Raw genomic sequence first — 27,094 nt, 5'->3', positions numbered from 1 at the left:
TCTTCTTGCTGGCTGAGTTCACATTTGGCAGCCTTCTCTACCCACTTTCTATTTGAACCTGAGTGGACTGACTCACATTCAAAATCCAATTTTAGAACCTAGTGCGCATTCTCCCAAAGGGGTTTTCCAGCCAGTCGGAAGTTTGCCGTCAAGAACAGCATTCAGCCTCCCTGCTGTCATAGTCGCAGGTGATAAATGGCATGGTGTTGGGCTTGATAACACAGCCCCATGCTGCCTGGCAACAACAGCTACTCTGTAATGTGGACTTTACATCAAAACCTTAGTCAAGGTCAAAGGAAACCTCCTGTTACTTTTTATCCTTCTGTAGCCAGCCTGTCAATGAACATGCATTTGATAAGTTCCTTCAGCTTCATAATGTAGCCAGGAGAGGACACACTTAGGGGTAGCAACACATTAAAAAAATTAACACACTGCCCATGAGAATTGACGCTTCTGAAAGTAAATTCTAGCTCTTCCTCCTCACTCCTGCAAACCCGTTCCCCACCAGGTTCTTCTCTATCTCAATCAACAGCGAGTCAACTTTTGCAGCTTGTCAACTGGAAACCTTAGAGTCACTCCTTTCTTTTTTCACACTCTATTTCCAATCCTTTAGCAAATTTCATTGGCTCTAACTTCAAATTCCATCTAGAGTCCATACCACCTCTACTGAGACCTCCCTGGTCTGTCACCTGGATCACTGGAATGGCTTCCACGTGCATCTCCCTGAACAGCCCTTGGCACCCAGTTTCTTCTCCAGGTGGCAGCTAATGGATCGCACTGTCATCTAGGTAGACCGCTTCACTCCCTCCACCCAAACACCTCCAACTCGGAGATTAAGCTGAAGCAAAATCCTACAAAGTCCCATATTCCATCATTACCTATTACTCTTCCTCCTAGCCTACACATCTCCAGGGCCTCTAGAATTCTCTTTCTCTTGCATCCTATAGTCTATTCTCTCTCCTCTGGGATTTAGCCCAGCCCCACCCTCCCTGAAATGCTCCTCCCTGTGATATCATAGCTGGCTTGCTCACCTCCTTCGAGTCTTGGCTTAAATGTCACCATATTAGGAGGCTTTCTGAGACCACCCCATTTAAAACTGCAGGCAGCATCCTTCTCCCCTGCACGTGTACACACACACACACACACACACACATCCCCCTCCTGGCATTTCTTGTCTCCTTCCCTGCCTTATTTATCCCCATAGCATGCATTACCTTTTTTTTTTTTTTTTTGTATGATTTTATTTATTTAATTGACAGAGACACAGTGAGAGAGAGGGAACACAAGCAGGGGGAGTGGGAGAGGGAGAAGCAGGCTTCCCGCTGAGCAGGGAGCCCTGTGTGGGGTTTGATCCCAGGAACCTGGGATCATGACCTGAGCCTAAGGCAGATCCTTAACGACTGAGCCCTCTAGGAGCCCCCACGCATTACCTTCTAACACATTAAAGAACACACTTGTTTTGCCTAACTCTCCTCCTAGAATGCTTGCTCCAGAGAACAGGGATTTTTGTTTTCTTTTGTTCCCTGCAGTTTGCCCAGCGCCTCGTACAAGTCTGGCACACAACAGACGCTGATTACGTATTTGTTGAATAAATTAGATTGGCAAAGATGACAAATTAGATGGTGACTTGATTGGCAGGAGTGTAGGGAAATAGATACTTTCGCACGTTACCCGTCAGAGTGCAAATTGGAATTGCCTCCTTGGAAAGCAATCTGGCAAGATCTCTATTAAAATTTTTAAAAAGTCCTTACCAAGACCCAGCATTGAGCTGCCAAGTATTTACTCAATAGATACACATGTCCAAATGTGTAGTTCAAGGATGGTCACTGGTGCATTATTTTAATGAGAAAAGGCCAGAATGAACTGAAATGTCAGTAGGTAGGGGTCTGCTTGAATAACATGGGAATCGGTATGACCGTACAATAACCTTTAAAATGACAGAGGAAGATAGACCCGTATTGCTGTAGGTCTCCATGATCTAATGAGTAGAACAAGCCAGGGCGCAAATGTGGGATGTATGCTACCATTTGGGTTTCAAAAAAAAAAAAAGGAGCGGGACGGAAGTACACATACTTACAAGTTCTTACAAGCATACATACGTTTATAAATAAGCACATAAAGAGCTCTGGAAAATTGCAAGAAACTAATGATAGGGGTTGCCTGTTCTGTGTTTTAGGGGCTGGTGAGCTTGAAAACAACTGGAAAATTATGGGAAATGCAGTACTTTAAAAAAACCCGCTTCTGGGGGCGTCTGGCTGGCTCACTGCGGGGATCTTGGGGCTCCTGATCTGGGTTCGAGTTGGGGCCTGATGCTGGGTGTGGGATTACTTAAATACAAAACGAAACAAAACCAAACAAACCGCTTCGCTAACGTGTCAATCCACGCTCTTCTGCTAGCTTTTACTCCGTGTGGGGCTGACCTGGTAAAAAACGTGCCCTCCACTCTGCTTTGAAGACACTGAGTAGGAAGGAGGACCTTTTATTTCCTTGGGGAGCGAAGCCAATAAAACGTCTGAATGGAGTCCGCCCAGCCTCGTGCCCCGTCACTCCCGGGCAAGCCCCGTCCCTCCCCCAGCCCCGGGCGCCCGTCGGAGGTGCCGGCTGCCTGGAGTCCCCGCTTCCTCCTGAGAGGGCAGCAGCGGAGCGTCTCGGGGACGCATGCGTCCCAACTGGCCCCCGGGGAATTAAAAGAAAGGGAGGGGGGAAGCCCCAACCAAACAGGCGCCCCAAACAAAACCCAAGTGGAGGAAAGCGCGCGGCCACGCAGACCCCGGGCCCTGCAGGCGTCCCGGCCTCGCCCGCGTCCCCGGCCGCGGCGTGATGCGCACGGACCGGCCCGCGACGCCAGGGCCGCCACTGTCCCCGCACCTGGACGCCGGCCGGGTGGCCGCGCCCCAGCCGCGCTCGCTCGCCGCCGCGGCCGTGTCCCAGAGTGCCGGCGCCGCGGGGCCCCTCGCTCCCCATGGGGCCGCGGGACTGGCTGAGGACCGTGTGCTGCTGCTGCCCGTGCAGGTGCCTGGAGGAGCCCGCCGCGCCGGAGAAGGAGCCCCTGGTCAGGTGGGTGCGCGCCCCGGGGCCGCCGTCTGCGCTTCCGTGGCGGCGGCCGGCGGCGCGGAGCCGGGTACCCGTGTGCCCGTCCGAGCCGGGGAAGGGGGCTCGCTTCACGGTCGCACCGAGGCGCCCACTCAGCCCCTCGGCCTCCGCCCGGAGATCCTGTCCCGTGGGTAGGAGTTTTGTCCGCGAGCGCAGACCTCCGGAGGCGCGGGAGACCCAGGTGGACGCCCGCGGGAAGCGCCAAGGGAAGCGCGGGAGAGAAGTTGGCGTCGGGGTCGGTCTGGAGGACCTGGGGCGACCCTGTCTTTAATAGGCGTATTTCAGTGAAAAAGGCGACTGTGAGTTTCTAGTTAGTCCAGGAGAGAAGTTGGGTACGGTGCCTTCAGTTTTATTACCAAAGAAAGACCATTATAAGTGACTGAGCCGCCGTAATATTTTTCACATTAAACAAAACAAAACAAAAATGCTTATTTCCTTTAGGGACAGCCTGTTGACTAGGCTGTTGACTCATTACAGGTTCGGTTAGGAAGTGTGAGGAAATGGAACGCAGGTTGGCAGTGAGTGCGCTTAGTGGCTCTGTGGAAGGGGCCATGCGACACAGTTTTGTTCTGGGCTGTCATGTTAAGCAATTAATTTTGTACCTTCGCAGTGATGAAATGAGGGTTCCATTAGGTCATGTTTAGGGGGTAGTTTCTTATGAAACCTGCAGCTAACATGATAAAGCTTTTCTAAGTTTGCAAAAGCATGATTTACCTTTTCTTACTCGGTCAAGTCCAAACACTTCCCGTGACTTAGGAGGTCTTACGTAACCCCTTGCTGCCTGTCCACTCTTATTTTCCAGTGTATTAAATACTGTGCACTCCTTGATTTAATCAGACAGGCATCCTTGCTGTTCTAGGGACAATTCAACCTTCTTATTTCCCCCAAGCTTGCCTCAAGAAATGGCCTTTATCCTCCCTTCCTGCCTCCCCCCAACCAGCTAAATGCTGGTTCTCAAGCCACCCCCCACCCCCTTCCCCGCAGCAGCTCTCTTTGATGACTCTGAGCTCATTCATCTCTCACTCCCATGACTTAGGATTTAGAATTCACGATCTGCCTCTCACTGTTTAGTGAGCGCACATGTGTGTAAATATATATGTAATGTTGGCTTTATATACAGAAACAACTGTACACACGATGCACAAACTTTTGTGAGCTCTTGCTGATGGTTTCAACAAGAAACCTAGACTATTAGGATAATATGGACAGGGAGACAGCTAGTCAACCACCCTCAGTCTACAAAGAAGTAAGTAACAATCTGGAATTTGATGCTTGCTTGTATGCGCAACTTGTCAGTATTCAGTGTAACGAGAATACAGTACTGATTCTCAGTGTCTTGGGTCTTTCCAGTTTTCCATCCCAATTGCTATTCAAGTTAATAGTTTTGGTTATTTAAAAATCTTCACCTGCCCGGTTTGCATTGGAAGGCAGTGAATTTTTGTCAGTGATTTTCAGAAGAGCCTAGTGTTCATGAGTCAGAATGCCTGGGGTGAAAATCCCAACTGGGTGACTGGGCATAAATTATGAAACTTATTTCTGCCTTAATTTCCTCTTCTATAAAATGGGGAGGACAGCAGTGTGTTCCTCAAAGGGTTGCGGTGAGAAAGAAAATGAGCTAATCCATGTAAAGTGTTGAGCAGAGTGTTCTGACCCATAGCAAACAACCAATAAATTCTTGTTAGTGTTAATTATCGTTGTTATTCTTCTGAGCATGCGGATATGAGTGGACTGGTCTTCTGTGGCTTAGTGTCAATCCTGGCATCATTTCAGTGCAATCCCATTTGGGAAGAGCGGCCTGTTTGTGGAAGTGTGGAGCAGTGATAGGTGTGTGTATGGGGAACTGTATGTTCTTCCTTACTGAAGTCACCATGAGGTGTCATTTGAAATCTTTTTTTGTTTGTTTATTTATTTTTAAAGTGGGAAGTTCTGTGGTTTTTCATATATTCAGAAAGTTGTGTAATCGTCTCCTCTATCTGAGAGAGAACATTTCCATCAAGTCCCAACGAAATGCCACACCCCTTAGCAATGACTCGCCACTCCCCCTTCCTCAGCCCTAGATTTGCTGTCTCCCTAGATTTGCCTCTTCTGCAAGTTGCTTATAAATGGAATCTTAACACTCTGTGGCCTTGGGCACCTGGCTTCTTTCACTCCAAATCGTGTTTTTGAGTTTCGGCTGCATTGTAGCATTTATTATCACTTCATTCCTTTTTAAGGCTGAATACCCTTTTTATGTTTGGCTTCTTTACATATTATTTACCTGTTCACCAACGGATGGGCATTTGGGTTGTTTCCACTTTGGGGCTGTGATCGTCTGCGCACAAGTTTTTGTGTGGATGTAAGTTTTCGGTGACCTTGGGTATATCCCTAGAAGTGGGATGCTGGGTCATACAGGAATCCTCCATTTAACTTTTTGACAAACTGCCAGACTGTTTCGAAAAGTGGCCGGTTTGAAATCTTGATGTGGTGAAATCATGGGGCCAGATGGTCTTAATTTTTATTTTATGGAGACTTCTTTATGTCTTTTTTTTTTTTTAATATTTATAAAAAAAGGGTTTTGTATATATGCTCTCCCCCTAACTAAATCATTTATGGTGAGGTAATGGTTTTCAAGTTTTGTTTCAGGCCGCAAGGGAGCAGTGCTGGAAAGAGGTGTGGTTGGGGAATGACAAGTGTCATTTGTCTACATGGTCACTTGCGGGCCTCTTCCAAAATGCACCAGGGATTCTCGTGAGTTCAAGAAAAGCAACTCTGAGTCTCATCTCCTTTGCCAATCTGATCTTGCCTTTTATGTTTTGACCTTGTTCTTTTTTTGGCTTTTCTAGAACTTTATACCTGAAGGGAAATGCCTGTGCCTTGTCTGCTTTGTGTCTGTGTTTCTCTCTGTTCTTCGTTTCCCCTTTTTCTAGAAAAAGAATTTCTCCTTTTTTAGGAATGCCTGAAAATTCATCCTGATACTGCCCAGCCCTTCAATTACCACCCTTTGCTTTCTTTTGTGACGGGCGCAAAGGTCTTGAAAGAGTTGTCAACTGTCCCCCCTACCCCCCACTTTCTTCCTTATCACCCATTCACCATGAAATCTGCTTTCTCTCTTTTTTAAAAATATTTTTAAAATATTTATTTATTTTCGGGTGGGAGAGGAGCAGAGGGAGAGAGAAAGCCAGAATCCCAAGTTCCTTAGTGGCTCCTTGCAATGCAAGGCATGGATGGACTTGCAAGTCCTGATGAACAGGGAGCCAGATTCGGGGCTTGATCCTAGGACCCTAAGATCACAACAGGAACGGAAATCAAGAGTCGAAGGCTCAACTGACCACCCCACCCAGGTGCTGCTGAAATCTGGTTTCTGGCTTCTGCCTGGTGACATGAAAATTGCTCTCTTGCAAGTCACAAGAAATAGAAATCTGATGTTCTTTCGTTGGTGCGTGGGCCATACCTCTGTGCTGACCGTCTGCGCTTGCTTTCACACTTCCTCTTTCCCTGGCTTGTCTGATTCTCAGGTTTCTGCCTGTGATCATTCCTGTCATGCTGGTCTCCCCCTGGTGTGTGGTTGCCAATGCCATATTTGTTAGATAGACATCTTATTTTTTTTCCGACTTCTTAAGCTTTGCTCTGTTCTCCAGGCCCATTTCAGCTGCCTCCTTTGTGATGCAGCCTTAGAAAGTCTCCCCAAGCAGTTATGGCATCTCTTTACTTTCTGTTTACCCCTTGGGTCTCTTATGGTTATGACTTTTCTAAGGGGGGGCTGCAACCGTAGCTTGATTGGAGGTTCTGGTCTAGATTAGAGGGGCTAAATCCAGCTCCCCTGACTCCTCCTGTGCCCAGCACAGTGCTCAACATGGAGTAAGAACGGAATAGCTCCTTTTTGATTGGTAATGATGATAATGCTATTTACTTGTTAATTTCCATGTGTAAATTTTCTTAAAAATGTATTTAAGACAAAAATGCTGTGAAGACTAATAGAGTCAACACACGCATGCACCCAGCATCTGCCTTTAGAAAGCAGCGATGGAGTTGAACCCCCCAACGTATCTCTCCTGACTGCATCTACCTTCTTTCTTAACTTTCTAGAAATGGTGCATCCTGGGTATAGCTTATTGCACGAGTGAGATTTCCTTGCATACCTTCTGTTGTTAGTCATCCCTAGCCCTGAATGAAATGGGTGTTACTTAGCTCCATTTGGTAAAGGAGGAACCCAAGGCTTAGAGAGTTTAAATGAATTCAGAATCCCAGTTGGGAAGTCGGAGAGCCAGAATTTGAATCCATGTCTGTCAGACTTCCAAATCCATGCCTTGCATTGTAAAAAAATTCAGAAAACTACCAAATGTTTTCCGAAAGTAATATAAGATTTATGCACAAGAAACTGGTGGATATCAGTAGCCTTGGCTCCTGTCTGTTTTGGCCCCTTTCTCCTTCCCTTCTTCCATGTCCTTTGTGGGTAAAGTAGAAGTAGAAGCAACCTGGCCCTGTGAACCAAGCCCAGGGGGAGTTAGGAGACCTGAGTCCTAGTTTCAGCTATTAACTGACTGTGGGATTTGTGGGGGTGGGGGTGGACCTCCCTTATCTTCCTCAAATTCTACTTTCTTCTTTTGCAAAATGAGATCAGACTTTTTTTTGGTAATTTTATTTTTTTTTTCAGTGTTCTAATATTCATTGTTTATGTACCACACCCAGTGCTCCATGCAATACGTGCCCCCGTTAATACACACGACCAGGCTCACCCAACCCCCCATCCCTCCAAAATCCTCAGTTTGTTTCTCAGAGTCCACAGTCTCTCATGATTCAGCTTCCCCTCCAGTTTCCCCCAATTCACTATTCCTTTCCTTCCAATGTCCTTCGTGTTATTCCTTATGCTCCAGAAGTATGTGAAACTGTATGATAATTGACTCTGCTTGACTTAACTTCACTCAGCATAATCTCTTCCAGTCCCGTTCATGTTGATACAAAAGTGGGGTATACATTCCTTCTAATGGAGACATAATACTCCATTGCATATATGGAACACATCTTCTTCTTCTTTTTTTTTTTTTTAAGATTTTATTTATTTATTTTTCAGAGAGAGCGAGCGAGCAAGCACAGGCAGACAGAGTGGCAGGCAGAGGCAGAGAGAGAAGCAGGCTCCCTGCCGAGCAAGGAGCCCGATGTGGGACTCAATCCCAGGATGCTGGGATCGTGACCCAAGCCAAAGGCAGCCGCCTAACCAACTGAGCCACCCAGGGGTCCCTGGACCACATCTTCTTTATCCATTCGTGTGTTGAAGGGCATCTTGGTTCTTTCCACAGTTTGGCAACTGTGGCCATTGGTGCTATGAACATTGGGGTACAGATAGCTCTTCTTTCCATGACATCTGTATCTTTGGGGTAAATACCATATAGTGCAATTGCAGGGTCATAAGGCAGCTCTATTTTTAATTTCTTAAGGAATCTCCACAGTGTTTTCCAAAGTGGCTGCACTAACTTGCATTCCCACCAACAGTGTAAGAGGGTTCCCCTTTCTCCACATCCTCTCCAACACTAGCTGTTTACTGTCTTGTTAATTTTGGCCAATCTAACTGGTGTCAGGTGGTATCTCAGTGTGGTTTTGATTTGAATCTCCCTGATGGCTAATGATGATGAAATGTTTTTTATGTGTCTGATAGCCATTTGTATGTGAGATCAGACTTTAAAAAAAAAAAGATTTATTTGTTTTTAAGAGCAAGAGGGTATGCAAGCAGGGGAGAGGCAGAGGGGAGGGAGGGAAAGATGCCTCAAGCTGACTCCTCGCTGAGCTCGGACCTCAGTGCTGGGCTCTATCTCATGACCCACGACCTGAGCTGAAATCAAGTCCCACTCAAGCGATTGAGCCACCCAGGCGCCCTGTGGGATCAGACTTTGATGTAGGATCTTGCAGGGCTGTCCCAGGTTTGATGCAAATTCTCCTCCTCCTGTGGGCTTGTGTCCACTGACATTGTTTGACTTGGACTCCAGGGCCAGCGAGACCGTCTGTGGTACAGGGAGAGAACCTGAGGGCCCAGGGCATATGAAGGACAAGCAATTGTCCAACTCCTACCTGCTCACGGCTGTTTCACCAGCAAATAGGTGAAGTCATCTCTATTGCCAGGAAGCTTGAGAACAGGTCTGGAGAAAGGACGTAAGACCTGACCTTCACACCAGGCTTTAGGGCTGAAGAAAGCCAGAGGTTTTGGTCAGTCTCTGTTTTCTTCCCTTCACTCTGATTTTAGGACAGAGTCATCTAAGACTCATTTTTTAATCATCTTGGAAGGTTTGACATTCTGCTTGCCATTCTTCCCTGCACGGCCTATATTCCTAAAGTAAATAGTGATCAAAACCATAAGGAACCAATGTGCACTGAGGCCCAATGGATTGTTCTGGATTGTTCTGGAATGGCTAGGTGGTCGATCATTTGTCTGTAAAATAGTGAATAGCTTTTGGGCTCAAGGTTTTATGTGACTAATGGAAAGAAACACATGGGGTGTTTATCATTAGTTTCCTAGGGCTGGCACAGCAAAGTACCACGAATCTGGTAGCTTAAATAAACAGAAATATGTTCGTTCACACTTCTGGAACCTGGAAGGGCTCTAGGGAGAATTGCTTCTTGCAGGTTCCAGCTTCTGGTGGCTGCCGGTGTCCTTGGCTTCTGGCTGCCCACCTCCGGTCTTTGCCTCTGTTTCCCTCTGTGTGCCTCTCCTCCTGTCTCAAACACTCCTCTCTTTGCTCTTATAAAGATACCAGTCGCTGGATTTAGGGGTCATCATAAATCCAGCTGCAAAATCCCTATTTCTGGATGAAGTGCCATTTCACAGGAACTGGGGGTTGGGACTTGGACAGATCTTATGGGGGGACACTATTCAACCCACTACAGGGTACTTTTGGGAAAATGTTCAAGCTCAGAGCATTGGTTTTTATTTCACTTTTATAGCACGGCTTTCCTCCATCCGTGCTAAAAGCATGCCTTGCCATATAAAAATTGCCCTGAGCATGAGTTGTGGTCCTTGAAATGTCATGATTCTGGAAGCACAGCTGCAGTCAGCCTTTGAGCATTGCGATGTCCCATCCTCCGGCCCCAGAGTCCACTGCTGTATGATGTCCCACGGGACAGACCTCAGAGATCTGGATGAGCCTTCAATGCAACGTGAAGGAACTGGCATGCAAATGTCACACTCTAAAGCCTGTTCACAAGGGTCCCTCTGAAGACTTTCGGGGAAGTACAGGTCTGACGCTCTCATTTGTATTCACGCCAATCTCTGATTTTTACTGGCTGTCGGTAACCGATAAGCACCACGACAGTCCAGTTGTTGAAAAGCCAAAGAAGAAAGGGAGAGAATTACAACCGTGGCTGAGTTTTTAATTGTGGCTCTCTCTTAAGCCACCTGAGTGAGCCACGTGACGAGCGACCACATCGCCTTAATTCCCGGCTCTCCTCCACGACATCTTATTCTTTATATTTTGACTCGCTAGCATTGAACTCAGGGCCAGTAGCCCTCCCACTGCTGTCTGGATGGAGCTTATCTAACCCACGGGTTTGAGGGCTTTCAGCACTATGCTTGGGGGCCATTCCAAACAGTGGAATCACCAATAAAAAACACAGAAATGCAAAAAATCTTGGCACCAGATACATGACGGAAAGGACACTTGTCTGCACTATGAGAGCTGAGCCTAGCAAGCAGGGCATCGTGCAGAGTAACCCAGCTGGTGACGTGCCTCTTGAATGCTGCAGAAGCAGCACCAGCATCGATCTGGGATGACAGACAAAGCAGCTTCAAAGCCCGGAGCCCTGGACTGGACCATGATTCCTAGGAAATGCTTGCAGAGGCACAAAGGATTCCTACTGCAGGAATCAGCTCCCAGCTCGAAGAACCTTTCGCAAAGCCTGGATGCTTAACCTTTTCGAAAGCCAGAGGGGAGAGAGGCAGGGGTCAAGGACACAGTTCCCAGACCGGGCCTCCAGTCCAATGGGTAGGAGGTGAATGCTTTACCAAGAAGTCAGCCACTCAGGGTGCATAGAGGGATGACTTTTAAAGGTTTTTTTTCCAGGGAACCTCCAGTGTCTCTCTTCCCCTTTCGTGAATTGCATGAGTCAGTCTTAGTGACACTGGAAGTTCCAGAGAAGATGAAATTTCTTTCTCTTACGCAGCCTGTGATCTAGGTTTCCAGGAACTTTTTTTTTTTTAAGATTTTATTTATTTATTTCACAGAGAGATCACAGGTAGACAGAGAGGCAGGCATAGAGAGAGGAGGAAGCAGGCTCCCTGCTGAGCAGAGAGCCTGATGCGGGGCTCGATCCCAGAACCCTGAGATCATGACCTGAGCTGAAGGCAGAGGCCTAACCCACTGAGCCGCCCAGGCGCCCCTTCCTGGAACTTTTTTTTCTCTAGATATCTTGAAGTGATCTTATCTCTTCACCTTTGTTTAGAGAGTAAATTCTGCTTCAGTGCTGGGTAAAATAAATTTATTTTGTTAACGATGGAAGTCTTTTTTAGTCTGGGTGATACATATTTGTTTGGTGCCTTTTATGTACTATGCACTCTGTTCTTTTTGGGGCCCTACCTAGGGAATAATTTTGGCGACGCAACATGTATCTAAAATACCCCCATAAGAGTTTACTGAATTCCGTCAATTACTATTTTTTTCCTTAACTTAAAAAATGTTCACATCTGTATATGCGTTATCAGAAACTAAAAACGTGTGTGCCTGGGCGGCTCAGTGGGTTAAGCCTCTGCCTTCAGCTCAGGTCATGATCTCAGGGTCTTGGATGGAGTCCTGCATCAGGCTCTCTGCTCAGCAGGGAACCTGCTTCTTCCTCTCTCTGTCTCTCTGCCTAATTGTGATATCTCTCTGTCAAATAAATTAAAAAAAATTAAAACAAAGGAAACTAAAACATATAAAAATAGCTACAGTATAAACAACAGCTATAAAGTAACTATACTTATAACAACCATCCGGGCCAGGAGATAACTATGGCTAGCCCTGTATCCCCCACCCCAGATTCTATGTAAATTTTTGTGATAGTCATTTCCTGGCTTTTCTTTAAGGCTTTACCATCTATGTGTGCACCTTGAACATGTATTTTAGTTTTGCCTGCTTTTCAGCTGTACTCAATGACATCCAACTGTGCAAGATCCATCCAGGTTGCAGTGTGTCTATTAACTTGTGATTCTCGGTTTCTGTACGGTATGCATTTTGCTCACCCATCCTACTGTTGGTGGACTTTTGGGTAGTTTCCACTTTAGGACTGTCACACCAGGCTCCGATTTTAAAGTCAGCACATCAGGTGAAATTTTTCTTCCTTCAGCCATATGGACCTTCCCTTGGGTCCTCAGATACACAGAGCATGCTCCTGCTTCACGGGCTTTGCACTTCCTGTTCACCTGCTTAGCATGTTCTTCCTCCACTTACCTGTGTGGGTAACTCCCTCACTCTATCCAGGTCTCTGCTCGAAGTCATTTTATCAGAAAAGCTTCCCTGACAACCCGTTTTAAAACAGGCCCCCACCTCCTCCCTCTGTCCCTTCATTCACCTGGTATTCCTGCTAGGCCCGGAGCATCACCTGATATAAATGTATGTACTTATTGTCTGCTTCCTCTGGAGAGACGATGAGCTTCACCTTTGTGAACTGAAAGAGCTAAAACATGTTGAGAGTTTGTCTGTGAGTCTGGAGACAGGGATTTCCAGCCTCATTTCGACCATTCAGAGCCCTGTGAACTTGGGAAACAACAATTCATCACTCAACAGAAAATATTTATTTAGCATCTCCTGCATGCCAGGAGCTGTTCTGAGTCCTCTGATATATCACCCCTGGGCCGAGTAGGTAGTGATCCTCTTCTGCTTTTACTCTAGTGGGGGAGGAAGCAGCAAACGTAGTAAGTAAACGGGAAGAGAAACATGTACAGGGAAGAGAAAAGGAGAGCATGGGCGGGGGAGCACGCTTGCCATTTTAAGTAGATTGGTCAGAGCAGGCCTCATGGAGGAGCTGAGGTTTAGACAGATGTGGAGGAGGGGAGGGAAGGGGGCATGTGGGTATCTGGGGGAGAACATTCCAGGTAGAAGGGACAGCCAGGGTGACTGGGCGGTTCAGGGAACAGCGAAGAGGCCAGAGTGGCTGGGGTGTCCTATGGAGCCTAACAGAGCACTGAATGACTGGCTTATAGTCTAGGTCAAGTGGGAGCCACTGCAGGGTTTTGACGGAGGGGTGACGTGGTCTGATTTACACCGTAAGGGGATTATGTTGGCTGTTGTGTTAGGGACAGACTTGGTGGGGCGCAACGGTCCAGCGGTGGTAGAAACAGTGAGTGGAGGGAGTCCTATGCCAGATGGGAGACCGACCACCCTGGCTCGCCAGACCCCAGACTGTGCTGGGACGTGCCGGTGCCTGCCCCTTATATCCTTGGCTCAGAGTGGTGGGAGATGGATGTGTTTTGCATGTAGAACCAATGGGAGTTTCTGATGGCTTGGAGGTAGGGGATGAGAGAGCCAAGAGTGACGTCAGGATTTTGGCTGGAGCAGTGGGAAGCATGGAGTGTCCAGGATCTGACTGGAGGCTGCTGGTGGGGAGGTCAGGTGGGACAACCAGGTGCTTGGTTGTGACCTTGTGGAGCTCAAGGTGCCTCTCACAGCTCCACAAAAATGGGAAGGAGCAGCACGTGGAGGAGTCTGGGGACACAGGTGTAGACAGGAGAGGGGGTGAGGTGAGTGGGAAAGAGCGGGAGCAGAGCAGACCGAGGACTGGGTCCCGTGCTCCTGACTGCTTCCCAGGCTTCTTGTCAGGGCCGTCTTCAAGCCGGGAAGCGCTGGGCGCAGGCATGAGACGTGCTGTCCTGGGGCTCTCGTTTAGCCCCGCGGACAGAAGGCAGGAGGGCAGGGGCCCAGTGGGCAGCAGGCCTGGAAAAGGGGCCCCCAGTTGGGGCTTTTCTTCCTTCACACTGAGGCGAGGGGAACCTCCGGCGTTGAAGGAAGTCATGGACCTCCTTGGCGCAATGCTGAGGAAAACTCTGGCATCTACGGAACCGTGTTGATACCGGATGAGTCGGTGTGAGGAAGAGCTTGGGTGTCTGGCGGGAGGGGAGGAAGGAAAAAGGCAGGGAGGGAATGAAGGCAGGGAGGGGCAGAGAGAGAGAGAGAGAGAGGGAGAGAGAGAGGGAACAGCAGCACAGAGGAAGGACGGAGGGGAAAAGAAGGAGAGGGAGAGGATCTTTGCTCCACCGGCTCGTCACTGGGAGGCTTCCTTAGCAAGAGGAAAGGAAAGATCTGGAAGCCAGGGGCTCAGCAGGCAGACACGTTCTGGGTGGGGAATCAGGTGAGAAGTCCTTAGTCAAGGAGGTGGCACCAAACAGCCTTCGGGGTCTGTTTTTTGAGACCTTTGGTTGCTGTTTACTGGAGATTTTAAGAAAATAATTTACTTATCAGAGAGAGCAGGGGAGGGTAGGGCAGAGGGAGAGACTCTCGAGATGACTCGCTGCTGAGTGCGGAACCCAACACGGGGCTCCATCTCAAGACCCTGAGAACATGACCTGAAACCAAGAGTCGGACTCTCAACCAGTGGTGCCCCCCACCCCCGGCATCCCTATTGGAGATTTTTATCTTTTCACTCTCTTTAGGGCTTCAGCCTTAAGCCAGCCACCTCTGACACGTGGCCTGTTTGTGGGGAGACCCATGGAGCCACTCCCTGCAGCTGTGGGTATCAGCAGCATGCACGGTAGTTTCTGGGCCTTCCAAGGTCTTGTTGGTAGGAAAGTTCTGGAAGCTCTGGAAACTCTGGGTAAGCAGTCTTAGCAGCTGCCAGCACTTTGCACCCTCGGGCCCCAGGCAGGGAGCTTGGTGCTCCCAGATCTGGAGTCTCCTGGGAGCTGCAGATGGGTTGAAAGAAAAGAGGATTGACTGGGTCTTACGCCCCCAGGAAGGACTAGGGGTGGAACTGTCCTACCTGTTGGGAGTGAAAACTGCTTCAGCTTCTAATGTGACTTTAGAGCCACTTCTCAAATGCCTGATGTTAATAAAATATTTATTATCAGCAGATGGTGGCCGGGAGCAAAACAGCTGCTCTCACTTTCTTAAGAACCTTTTCAAAATCATTCTATGGGGGGTGGGGAGAAGGTCAAAGTTCCTGGTTCAGCACCCCCCTGTCGCTGCTTTCTGGCTTCCCTGAGCTTCGTGGGTTCAGACCTCAGGGCCTTTGCACTGAATTCTCTTTACACAAGCCTCAGAGTCCTTCACAAGGTTCCCAAGCTGCTTCCCCTGTCATTTGCTTTACACATTTCTTTCTTTCTCTCTTTTATTTCTGGTCTCTCCACCTTATGGGCTTACAGTTTTGAAGTAAAGCAGACTGATGCCTGGATGGGGTGGGCGGTGCAGAAGAAAAGGGTCAGGGTCTAGCCTGCCAGAGCAGAGAATCTGGGATCAGCGAGTCAGGCGGGCTCTGACTGACCCTCCTTCACTTTCATCTGGACCAGAGTGTGGCTGACCAGGTTAGGGTTACGGTCACATCCCACTCTCAGGAGGGGCGCAGGAGCCCCAGGCAAACAGCACGGGTCAGAGTCATTGGTCGCCCATGGGCCAAAGAGCTGGATTCTCTTTTCTGTTTTATGCCATCCCCCTGGGTGTCAGGGACGAGGCAGTCCGAAGCTCACGGGATGCCAGGGCAACTCGGCTTCTAATTAGGGCAGCGTGAGATGTGGAGACCACTGGGGAGGCTCCCCGTGTCTGGAGCATGAGCTCCTCTGAACAGGCTGAGCAGCTGTGTTTGGGTTTGCAGACGAAGAAGGAGAGGCTGTGTTTCACACTGGCCAGAAACATGCGTGTTTCTGTGTGTGTACGTGTGTGTGTGTGTGTGTGTGTGTGTGTTGGGGTGAAAGAGAGAGGGACAGATAGAGAGAGAGAGAGATGGGCTTTGAGAGGAAGGGGACTAGCCTGGGAGGCACCTGTTATAATGTAAACATGCAAAGGGATTGTGGGTTGCGAGCAGAAAGTGGGCTAGATTACTCGTGGTCCCATGTGCTTGATCACGGATAACGCAGGTGGGTACTGGCGAATTTCTCAACCTCCTGCTTTGGCGGGAGTCTTAGAAAGGTGGCAATGGGCGGTTGTGGCTGACATTTCCTCTAACAGCTCACTTTGCGACAGACACTCGTCACATACTCTGAAAACACCTCCTCTGTGCCTGTTCCTGCCAGGCCGTGTGGGATGTTAAGAAGTGCAGAGTACAGTCCCTCCCTGGAGGGACGTTCCAGCGTGTTGCAGAGTCCAGACTGACACAAGTGGAACAGATTCGGGGACAAGCTGAAGAGCGGTTTCAGGAAAGTACTAGAGTCTCACGGCCTCGGAGGGAAATGTTCTGTGGCATCGGGAGCCAGGGCGGCGGCCACCGTGAGCCTCTGGGGTCTCCATGCCCAGAGGAGCCGCCCCGGGGGAATTTGCCGGTTTAGAGGGGAACACTGCACACGTGCACTGGTTAGCTGAGCCGCTCCATTTGTGGGTGTGTCCCTGTCACCGCGTTTGGATGTCCAGCCTGTGACACGTGGCTGCTTGGAGCCACCCCACTGGGGACCTCATGCTGGGAGGTCTCTCATCTGGCAGTCAGTCCTGGGCAGACGGTCAAGCAATGCCAAAGTCTGGTCTGAGTCTGGTCTGCATCTGCAAACAGGGTAGTGTTACCTATCCTTCTGACCTCAGACAACCGTGTGGCAGGAGGGGTGGGACATGGGAGCCCCCAGGCGAAGCTCTGTGTAAGGCAGCGGGGCTTTATCAACAACTGTAAAATCTACTTAGGCAGAAAGCCATCAGAGGCAGCACGTCTCACATCGTGGACGCCTTTCCAGTGTCTGCCTGCCCTTTGGAGTTCCTCTCGGCCTCACCGTCTGTCTTCCTTGGGACTCCCCTTCTCTCTCCAGTGGCCCTTCCATTCCTGCTGCTTAAGTCTAGCTGTTTCCATCAAAGCCTTTCCTTACTCCCCAGGCCCAGGCCGGTCCTCCGATGCTGCGTCTTCCAGGGGATGGAAGTGCATGGGCATTTCTCCCTAGTCTAGATGGCCAGCCCCGTCCTTGTTCCCAAGCCAGCTTCACCTCCCTGTGAACGTCCCATAGGCTCACGGTCAACCCTGGCCTCCTCTGCATGGGGTCAGTTAAAGGCCTCCGTCTCCCATATCAGCTAGGACTCTGCCCGCCATGGGCTCTAACCTCTCGAGATGCTAGAGTGTATCCTCCATGTCCCCTCCTGTCCTATTTCTGTATCTACACCCTTGCTCGTGCTCTCCCAACCAGTATTTCAGACATGTATGGTGAAATATGTATTTATTAGCAGAACTCCACTTTCCTGTGCCGCAAAGCAACCTGCGTTGGAACTCTAACAAATGACATTTAAATCGAGCGGCCTTGTGGTTGTGGCTGGTTCGTGGGCTTCTGTGTCTGTCTGCCCCACTCCCGCCCCCGGCCCCCTGACAGAGGACCTCAGAGATCATCATGAACACCCGGGATGGCCTCCTAGGCCATGTCCTTGGTCCTTCCTCCGCCTGAATTGTTTCTAAAACCCAGACCTGACAAGGCTCAAAATCCCCTTAAACTTTTCCACAGTTCACACAATAAAGTCCAAAGTCCGGCAGGGTCATCAGTCTGACCCCGAGTGACCTTTTCTTCTTCCCACGCTTCTGTTTCCCTCTGTGCCAGCACTGTGTGGTGTAGCCACACGGGGAGGCTTGGAATCCCCCAGGCCTGTGCTTGCTTCAGGCCTCCGTGCGCCGCCCCCGTCGTTCCCTCTGCCGGGAATACCTTTCCCCGGCTTCTCCTCCTGGCGCCTGGTGGTACATTCCTCGGGTCTGGGTTAGAGATCACCTCCACAAAACCTTTCTTTTTTTTTTTTTCTTTTTTTTTTTTATTTTTTTACTTTATTTATTTATTTGGCACAGAGAGATCACTAGTAGGCAGAGCGGCAGGCAGAGAGAGGAAGGGAAGCAGGCTCCCCGCTGAGCAGAGAGCCAGATGCAGGGCTCCATCCCAGGACCCTGGGATCATGACCTGAGCTGAAGGCAGAGGCTTTAACCCACTGAGCCAACCAGGCGCCCCCTCCACAAAACTTTTCTTGAGCTTCCTTCCCATCACACAGGTTGTCACTCATTCTCTTGTTCTACGATGTTCTGTTTATACTTAAAAAATTTAATTTCATTTATCTCATTGCACTCTGGTCACACTAAGAACGGGGCAATGTCCTGTTTTTGTCAGGTCCCCAAAACACCCAGCCTGGTGCGCAGTAAACAGCAGGCATCCATTTCACGTTTGTGGAATCAACAATTGAGGGGATGAGTGAATGAATTTGACATGTGCCCCCAGGGCACTGAGACCTCATCTGTGTCCTCTTTCATTGGCTCATCATCCTTTTTTTTTTTTTTTTTTTAGTTTAAATTCAATTTAAATTCATATAGAGTGTTATTAGACTCAGAGGTAGAGTTAAGGGATTAATCAGTTGCAAACAATACCTCGTGCTCATTCTATCAAGTGTCCTTCTAATGTCCATCACCCAGTTACCCCCTCCCACCCACCTCCCCTCCAGTGACCCTCAGTTTGTTTCCTATGGTTAAGAGTCTCTTATGGTTTGTTGCCCTCTCTGATTTCGTCTTGCTTTATTTTTCCTTCCCTTCCCCTATATTCTTGTTTCGTTTCTTAAATTCCTTGTATGAGTGAAATCATATGGTCTTTGTCTTTCTCTGATTGACTTATTGTGCTCAACATAATACCCTCTAGTTCCATCCATGTCATTGCAAATGGCAAGATTTCACTCTTTTTTTTCTTAATTAAATTTTTATTTTTTATTAACATATAATGTATTATTTACCCCGGTACAGATCTGTGAATCGCCAGGTTTATACACTTCACAGCACTCACCATAGCACATACCCTCCCCAATGTCCATCACCCCACTACTTCCCCTGACACCCCTCCCCCGCATGATTCCACTTTTAACAAGACCTATTTCTAATCTGCTTTTTTGAATAACTATCTGGGGGGTGGGCCCAACAAAAGGATAGCCTTTGTTTGCTTTTACATCATTTTAATGCCTTGTAGGTGAAAATCCAGTACTCTGATAGTAGACAGAAATAGCGTGTTCCCTGAATTGTTAAGACCACAGTACCACACACATTCCCTAGATCTGCCAAATTCTTAGGCCAAGTCTCAGTAAGACAGTCCAGGCATAAGCTCTCTCTGGTGGGGGGACAGCGGGAAGCTAGAGGAACAATGCAGAGGAGAATCTGAATAATAACCCTGGGCCACTGGATGTCAAACTGAGGATGAGAAATGGCACGCCCCTCCCCCCATCCTCCGAATGCTTGCTTCCCTGCTTGAGGAATGAACCCGATGATAAGGATCTCACACACCTACATCAGAGTCCTTGCAGGAAGCACACACCCGTGGATTTGTCAGTTCTGCAGCCTGGCTGAAATGGATTAAATCTCAAATGGGGTAAAGGTTGCATCTCCCCTTCATTCCTGGGCAGGGAAAGGGAGATGAGGTGGCGGTGGGCTCGAGTTTATTTTTAAGATCCTTTATTGTCTTGGTTCTGTGGATAACTACAAGGGCATCCCACTCCCCACCCCCACCCCCAACTCAGCGCTCAGCGTCCCTTCCAGAGGGGGAAAGGATCTGGAGGCCAGATTTCTTCCCCGCAGCTAAGCCTGCCCCTTTCCTTCCCAGCCAGAGGCACACAGCAACTGGAGCCGGAGCCTGCAGCCTCTCCTTCCCCAGATGCCCTGGAGAATTCTATCTTAATTAACCAGGAGACCTAAAGCACCGAGGATTTTTGGAAATGAAGCACACGCCCGCTTTTTGTCTGCTTCCCTTCCTCCGGTCCCCACGGTGGCACCGAAATTTAAAAACAAAAGCCCAAACCCAACGAACAAGGGATCTCACCTACACATGCCGCGGACAAAGTCTGGCAGAGGACCCTGACCCGGTCGGTAAGCGCGGCCAGAAAGCAGCCATCGGTTGGGAGGATGGGGCCTGCCGAGGCTGGGCGACAGGGCGGGGCCCGCGCGGTCACGTGGGCAGGGTCCCTATACCGTCGCCCTTCCTAGACCGAGGGGACAGAGACCTTAGCGCTCTCGGGATTCCGACTCCCCGCCGATATGGCCGTTTGGGGCGAGTGCAGGAGCTGCTTGGCGCCGGGCCTGCTGCAGCACCAACTGGCCATCGTCACCGGAGGGGCCACGGGTATCGGAAAGGCCATCGCCACGGAGCTGCTGCACCTGGGTACGCGAGCGGGCCCTCAGGGTCAGGCTACCTAAGATCAAGAGGTCGGCAGAGACACACACTGGCCTCACGGGGTTTCGGGAGCCAGGAGGTAGGCGGCAGGGCTGGGAGACCTGGACTGGCCAAGCCAAGAGGCTGTACCTGTAGGAGACGTTGAAACCGCGGGGGGGAAGGGAAGAGTCTCTAAGAAATGCTGCAGAAGCCTTGAAGGATGAAACCACTATTTGTGCACTAAAGGGAACAGTTAGAATCACAGATAACGTGCTCGAGGTAAGGAACAAGGAGACCTGTGGAAACGTGCTGTGGAATTCTTTATAGATGTGTTTAAAATGAACCCGTCCTATGAACCGAATGAGGAAACGCGGGAAGACTTTTCATATTTTTCTCTTTATCATTGGTTTATTTAATGATATCGTCATTGCCATTTCTGTTTTGTTATTAACTTACTTTTCTCCTCATTATGGGTTGGACGTACCTGCTTCTTTGCATTACTGCTGAACATTTTACCTTGTTGGATGCTGGTTATTTTTATATTCATTTAAATATTCCTGAGCTTTGGGGCACCTGGGTGGCTCCGTGGGTTAAAGTCTCTGCCTTCGCTCAGGTCATGATCCCAGGATTCTGGGATCCAGTTCCTCATCGGGTTGTCTGCTCAGCTTCTCTCTCTCTCTCTCTCTCTCTGCCTGTCTGCCTACTTGTAATCTGTCAAATAAATAAATAAAATCTCTTTAAAGATAAATAAATAAATAAATAAATATTCTTGAGCTTTGTTCTGTGTTAACTGCACCCCGGAAGTTGTTACTTCTGTTGTTAGGTTCTTGGGAAACAGCTTAATACTTTAAGGAGAGACTTGTTATATATTAACCATTGACCTGAATAGCCTTTAATCTAGTTAATCTAGGGTAATTTTGCTATACCACTCAGGCCATATCCTTCTCAGTATCTTACCCATTGGCTTTTTAAATGAGGTTTTGCCTGTTTGAAACACTACTTCCAGTGCCTTCTTGGCCTCCCTTGACTCCCAACTTCATCTCGTCCTGGAATCTGAATGGTTCCTCTTCCTCCTCCCTGGGCTGCACCTGGGAAACTCTCTCCAGGTAGCAAGCTGGAACGATCATAGGGCTCACATTGTTTGTTTCCACTCTCTGAGATAGATCACTGTGCCATGCTACCCCAAGTCCTGTGCCTGAAAGCCGTTCTGCATTATACTTTGCCCATCTTTTTGTTCATTGGTCTAGAGGATAAACTCTATTATTGATGTTCGATCTTAACCAGAGGCGGAAGTCCTGATTCACCAATTTTTTTTTTAAGTTTTGATTTATTTATTTGAGAGATCATAAGTAGTTTGAGAGGCAGGCAGATAGAGAGAGGGGGAAGCAGGCTCTACCCCCCGAGCAGAGAGCCCCATGCGTGGCTCGATCCCAGGACCCTGAGATCATGACCTGAGCTGAAGGCAGAGGCTTTAACCCACTGAGCCACCCAGGCACCCCCTGATTCACCATTTTTTAATGGGTACACATAAAAGAACTTCTGAAATTTTTTTTTTCTTAATTTAGACAACCAGTGAAAGCATATTTATCAATGAAAGCATATTTACTATTTCTTGACTGTTTTCTTTTCAGGGTGTAATGTGGTCATTGCATCTCGTAACTTGGATAGATTAAAATCTGTTGCAACAGAACTGAAGGCCAGCCTGCCTCCCAACAACCAGGCTCAGGTCACTCCCATAAAATGCAATATCCGCAATGAAGAGGAGGTAATGCAAATATGTCTATAGCCTTTATTCATTCATTTTATTTACAGTAGCGGTTCCTAAAACTAGTGCTTCAGATGTTCCTGTGGTAGACGTCTTAGAGGAGTTTAACTAGAAGCTGAGGCTGTAAAAGAGATTCTTTCGCTAATGATATATTGAGTATTACCGCGTGGGGGAGGAGAGGAAAGAAACAATCTTTAAGGAAGCTAAGCAAGGATGTGGGCTCAGCGAGATTACTTTTTGTGCCTTTTGCCCTTTAAGTCATTTCTTTATTTTTTTTTAAAGATCTTATTTTTAAGTGATCAGTCATTTCTGCACCCACCGTGGGGCTCAAACTCACAACCCCAAGATCAAGAGTCACATGGTGTATCAACTGAGCCAGACAGGTGCCCCTTTTAAGTAATTTCTTAGTGTTAATTTTACCTGGATTTCGGCTACTGGTAGTGATACCATTTACTGTGACAGACTGCAAGTTCTTCTCCCAGAGTAAGCTATCAGTCCAGCTAGCAAGTGAAGTTGTTAACCAGTTTACTTTGAACATTTTTCTTTAGGTGGAGAATTTGGTCAGATCCACCTTAGATGTTTACGGTAAGATCAATTTTTTGGTAAACAATGGAGGAGGCCAGTTCATGTCTCCTGCAGAACACATCAGTGCAAAGGGATGGCATGCTGTGATTGAGACCAACCTGACGGGCACCTTCTACATGTGCAAAGCAGGTGAGTATGACCAATAACACAAAAAGGGCAAGGTGTTTTTATTTAAAGTCATAGAGAATCTTCTTTTTTCTTTAAAGATTTTACTTATTTATCAGAGAGAGAGAGAGAGAGAGAGCACGCACACATAAGCAGGGGGAGTAGAAATGGAGAAGCAGGCTACCCCTGAGCAGGGAGCCGGATACTGGACTCAGTCCTGGGACCCTGAGTTCATGACCTAAGCCGAAGGCAGAAGGTTAACCCACTGAGCCACCTAGGTGCCCCTAGATCATAGAGAATCTTCCAAGAGAATTGTTGGGGACTCAGAAACTCCATGTCTGCAGTATTGACTGCCCTGATTTGCTTGCATACGATACAGAAATGTAAATTGCTGCTTTTCTGGATAGTCATTTGGCAATATTTGCTGCTTTTCTGGATAGTCATTTGGCAATATTTGTAAAATATGGGTATGGTTTGATCTTACAATTTTATATCTAGGAATTTATCATGAGAAAATTATTAAGAATCTGTACAAAGATATAGCTACAAAGTTGTTCCTGGAAAAAAAAAAACTCTCACACTTAGTTTTAAAGAAATGAATCTGTTTACTCTCTTGTAACTTGTCAAATCTTCAGGGAAAATGCTGGAGTCCACATCCTTTCTGACTAACAACTAATTAGCATGCATGGAGATCTTTGGATTGAAAGTTATATTTCATAGGTGATGATATTCAACCCCGACATTGAGTAATTCAAGGGTTTATTGAAAAACAATCGAAGACATTTTCATGATGAAAACCACAGAACAGGTAGAATTCCAACCCAAAGTGTCTTCGCCCTAATATGGATTAGGCTTTATATCTTAACATCTCTGTGTCAAAATCTTGCAGACATTTCCAGCTTTCAACTTCATCTAACTGTAGTATAAAGCTTTACATTCGTTGTGGCTGGCTGTTTCATGGGAACCTCTGATTTATAGCCACTTAGTCGGAAGCACAAGCTGGACTTGTGATTGGCATCTGAGACTACCTCACATTTCTTAAAGAAATATTCCCATGACAGCTCTGGAAGTGTCAGGGGAAAAACACAAAGATGATTTCAGAGTTCTTTTTTCTTTAAGACTTTATTTATTTATTTATTTGACAGAGAAAGACACACAGAGAGAGGGAACACAAGCACGGGGAATGGGAGAGGGAGAAGCACACTTCCCACTGAGCAGGGAGCCTGATGTGGGGCTGGATCTCAGGACCCTGGGATCATGACCTGAGCCAAAGGCAGACACTTAATGATGAGCCCCCAGGTGCTTTTGATTTCAGAGTTCTAACATAGAGCAAAAGCATTTAAGCAAAAGCAGAAAGTCTGTGTAGGGTAATTGAAATAAATTTATATCTTTTTATTTTTTCATAGTTTTTTTTTTTTTTAGATATTTGATATGGCACATATTTATTTATTTTCATTTCCAAACTTTTCGGGTTATTCATGACCTCTTTCTTTCTTTCTTTCTTTTTTTAAAAGATTTTATTTTTTTGACAGAAAGCAAGAGAGCACAAGCAGGGGAAGCACAAGAAGAGGGAGCTTTTCTATTTTTTTTTAAAGATTCTATTGTCTTTTATCTTTATTTTATCTTTATTTTTTATTTTTATATATTTATATAAATATATAAAATATATTTATATTTATTTTATTATATTTATTATCTTTCATTTTTATTTTATTTGTATTTATTATCTTTTTTTAAAAGATTTTATTTATTTATTTATTTAAAGATTTTATTTATTTATTTGACAGAGAGAGATCACAGTAGACAGAGAGGCAGGCAGAGAGAGAGAGAGGGAAGCAGGCTCCCTGCTGAGCAGAGAGCCCGATGCGGGGCCCGATGCGGGGCCCGATGCGGGACCCGATCCCGGGACCCTGAGATCATGACCTGAGCCGAAAGCAGCGGCTCAACCCACTGAGCCACCCAGGCGCCCAAGATTTTATTTTTTGACAGAGAGCAAGAGAGCACAAGCAGGTGGAGCACACGCAGAGGGAGGAGCAGGCTCCCCACTGATCAAGGAACCTGATGCGGAGCTTATTCCTAGGACTCTGGGATCATAACTTAGTTGAAGGGAGACGCTTAACCAACCGAGCCACCCAGGTGCCCCCCTTTTATTCTTTCAGATGAGTTTTATATTCAGGTTTTTTTCCTCTAAACTCCTGGTGGGGAATTTGCTTGGAATGGTGTTCAACCTGTCAATAATTTGACAATGTGTTGAAATATTATCTCTGCACCATGGCGCATCTTTCTATTAATGGATTCTTATTTTATATTTTTTGGCAAAGGTCTGTGGTTTTCGTCATGTAAATCTTTTTAAAGTAAGCTCCATGCTGGGCATGGAGCCCAACACAGGGCTTGAACTCATGACCCTGAATCCAAATCAAAAGTCAGACGCTTAACTGACTAGGCCACCCAGGAGCCCCTTTCATATTTTTTACTAAGGTTATACCTCGATATTTTGGATGACTCCTAAGGATTTTTCTTTTTTAAGATCTTTAAAAATATTTTATTTATTTATTTGAGAGCGACAGAAAGAGCATGAGCAGAGGGAGAGACAGAAGGGGAGGGAGAAGCAGACTCCCCTATGAGCAGGGCACCTGATGCAGGGCTTGATCCCAGGATCCTGGGATTGTGACCTGAGCTGAAAGCAGATGCTTAACTGACTGAGCCACCGTGGCACTCCGACGCCTGCTTTTTGAATGGGCTCCTTTCCCCAGTTATTTTCAGTTGAATTATTGGTGGTTTATGGAAGAACGACTTTTTCAAGTTCATCTTGTAGCTTTACCTAGCAATTTGTAGTTTATCTAAGTTTTTGAAATTAGCCTTTCAGGTGTTTTAGTTACACAATCATGTTGTCTAAAAATAAATAATGTATTTCATTGAGTGAAAGATACACTCAATGTATCTTTGGTGAAATGCACCATCATTTTATACACTACTAAGAAAGTAGAAACAGCATTATTTCTATCCTAACAAGCCACCAACTGTAAAATATATCCCAGTTTCAACAATTTCAAAATAATATTAAAGAATTATCTTAGAGTCCCAAAATACTATATTTTATGTCTTCTTTTCTGGGGGCTTTACCTCCTTTTTCTGTCATCTAGTATGAATTGGGAAGAACTCAACTGGAAAGCTTTAAGTAATGATGGGAAACCATTCTTATTTTTGTCTTAGCTCTTAATAGGAATGGGTCTTTTTTTGTTCTCTGGCCTTTACATTCTAAAAATTAGATTTCTATTGAAGTGAGTCTTGAGGGTACACATCTGACGTTGTCTTGATTTGTATGAATAGAGGTGATGGCTAAATATCAAATGGGTCTTCAAAAAAGGATAAAATACTGAAAGAATGAGGGACACCTGGTGGCTTCGTCAGTTGAGGGTCTGAGTCTTGATTTCAGCTCAGGTCATGAGCTCTCACAAGATCGAGTCCTGTGTAGGGTTCTGCGCTGGTTGTAGAACCGCTTAAGAGTCTCTCTTCTTCTCCCTCCACCTTACTACCCCCAACCCCACTCCCACTCTCTCCCCCTATAAAAAAACACCAAAATTGAAAAGAAAATACTTAAAGAATTAACAAAAGCAAGATAAGACTTGTATCTACAAACGACAAAACATTGCTGAGAGAAATGAATGATCAGAATAAATGGAAAAACATTCAGTATTTATGAATTGGAAGACTTGATACGGTTAATGTTGTAGTTCTTCCCAAACTGGTATATAGGTTCAATGCAGTCCCTAGTACTTTTGCAGAAAATGACAAGCAGATCCTAAAATACATGTGGAAGTGCAAAGCACTCAGTTTTGCAAACCTGGAAAGTTGGAGGATTTATACTTCTTGATTTCAAGATAATGTGGTACTGGCATAAGGAGAAAAGAATAGATATTTTGGACAAATTTGAAAGTCTAGAAATAAACCCTTATAGTTGTGATCAATCCCTTATATTTACGATTTTTGCCAAGGGGGCCAAGGCAATTCTGTGGGGAAATGATCGTCTTTTCAGCAGATGGTCCTAGACAGTTGGATATCCACATGCAAGAAGACCCTTCCCTCATACCATAAGTAAAAGTTAACCAAAAGTACAAAATGGACGGTAGACCTAAATGTAGCTGGTAACATTGTGTAACTTGTGGAACTAATAAAGCACAAAATCTTTATGACCTTAACTTAGGCAGAGTCCTGAGATACACCATCTAGAATACCATGTATAAAGTAAAAAAATTGATAAACCTGACTTAATCAAACTTAAATATGTTTGCATTTCAAAAGACAACATTAAGAAAATGAAAAGATAAGCTAGA

At 46.7% G+C, this 27,094-nt stretch overlaps 1 protein-coding gene across 3 annotated transcripts in view; it reads left to right on the top strand.

Annotated features, from left to right (window-relative positions):
* Positions 1 to 2,929: 2,929 nt before the first annotated feature.
* The window catches only part of LOC101679986 (peroxisomal trans-2-enoyl-CoA reductase), a 52,986-nt gene continuing 28,821 nt past the window's right edge, over positions 2,930 to 27,094 (top strand). For 2 of the 3 annotated variants that reach the window (XM_045078723.1, XM_045078721.1), the window contains exons 1-4: positions 2,930 to 3,057; positions 19,760 to 20,022; positions 21,937 to 22,070; positions 22,619 to 22,784. In XM_045078723.1, the coding sequence (XP_044934658.1) occupies positions 19,872 to 20,022; positions 21,937 to 22,070; positions 22,619 to 22,784 (451 nt within the window). In that variant the 5' untranslated portion in view covers positions 2,930 to 3,057; positions 19,760 to 19,871. The other variant, XM_045078722.1, reaches the window with a different exon arrangement.

This window comes from Mustela putorius, unplaced genomic scaffold (assembly GCF_011764305.1).
Source record: "Mustela putorius furo isolate JIRA1106 unplaced genomic scaffold, ASM1176430v1.1 tig00000275_pilon_pilon_pilon, whole genome shotgun sequence".
NCBI lineage: Eukaryota > Metazoa > Chordata > Mammalia > Carnivora > Mustelidae > Mustela > Mustela putorius.
The sequence above is the reverse complement of the archived record's forward strand: the minus strand, read 5'-3'. Positions and strand labels throughout refer to the sequence as shown.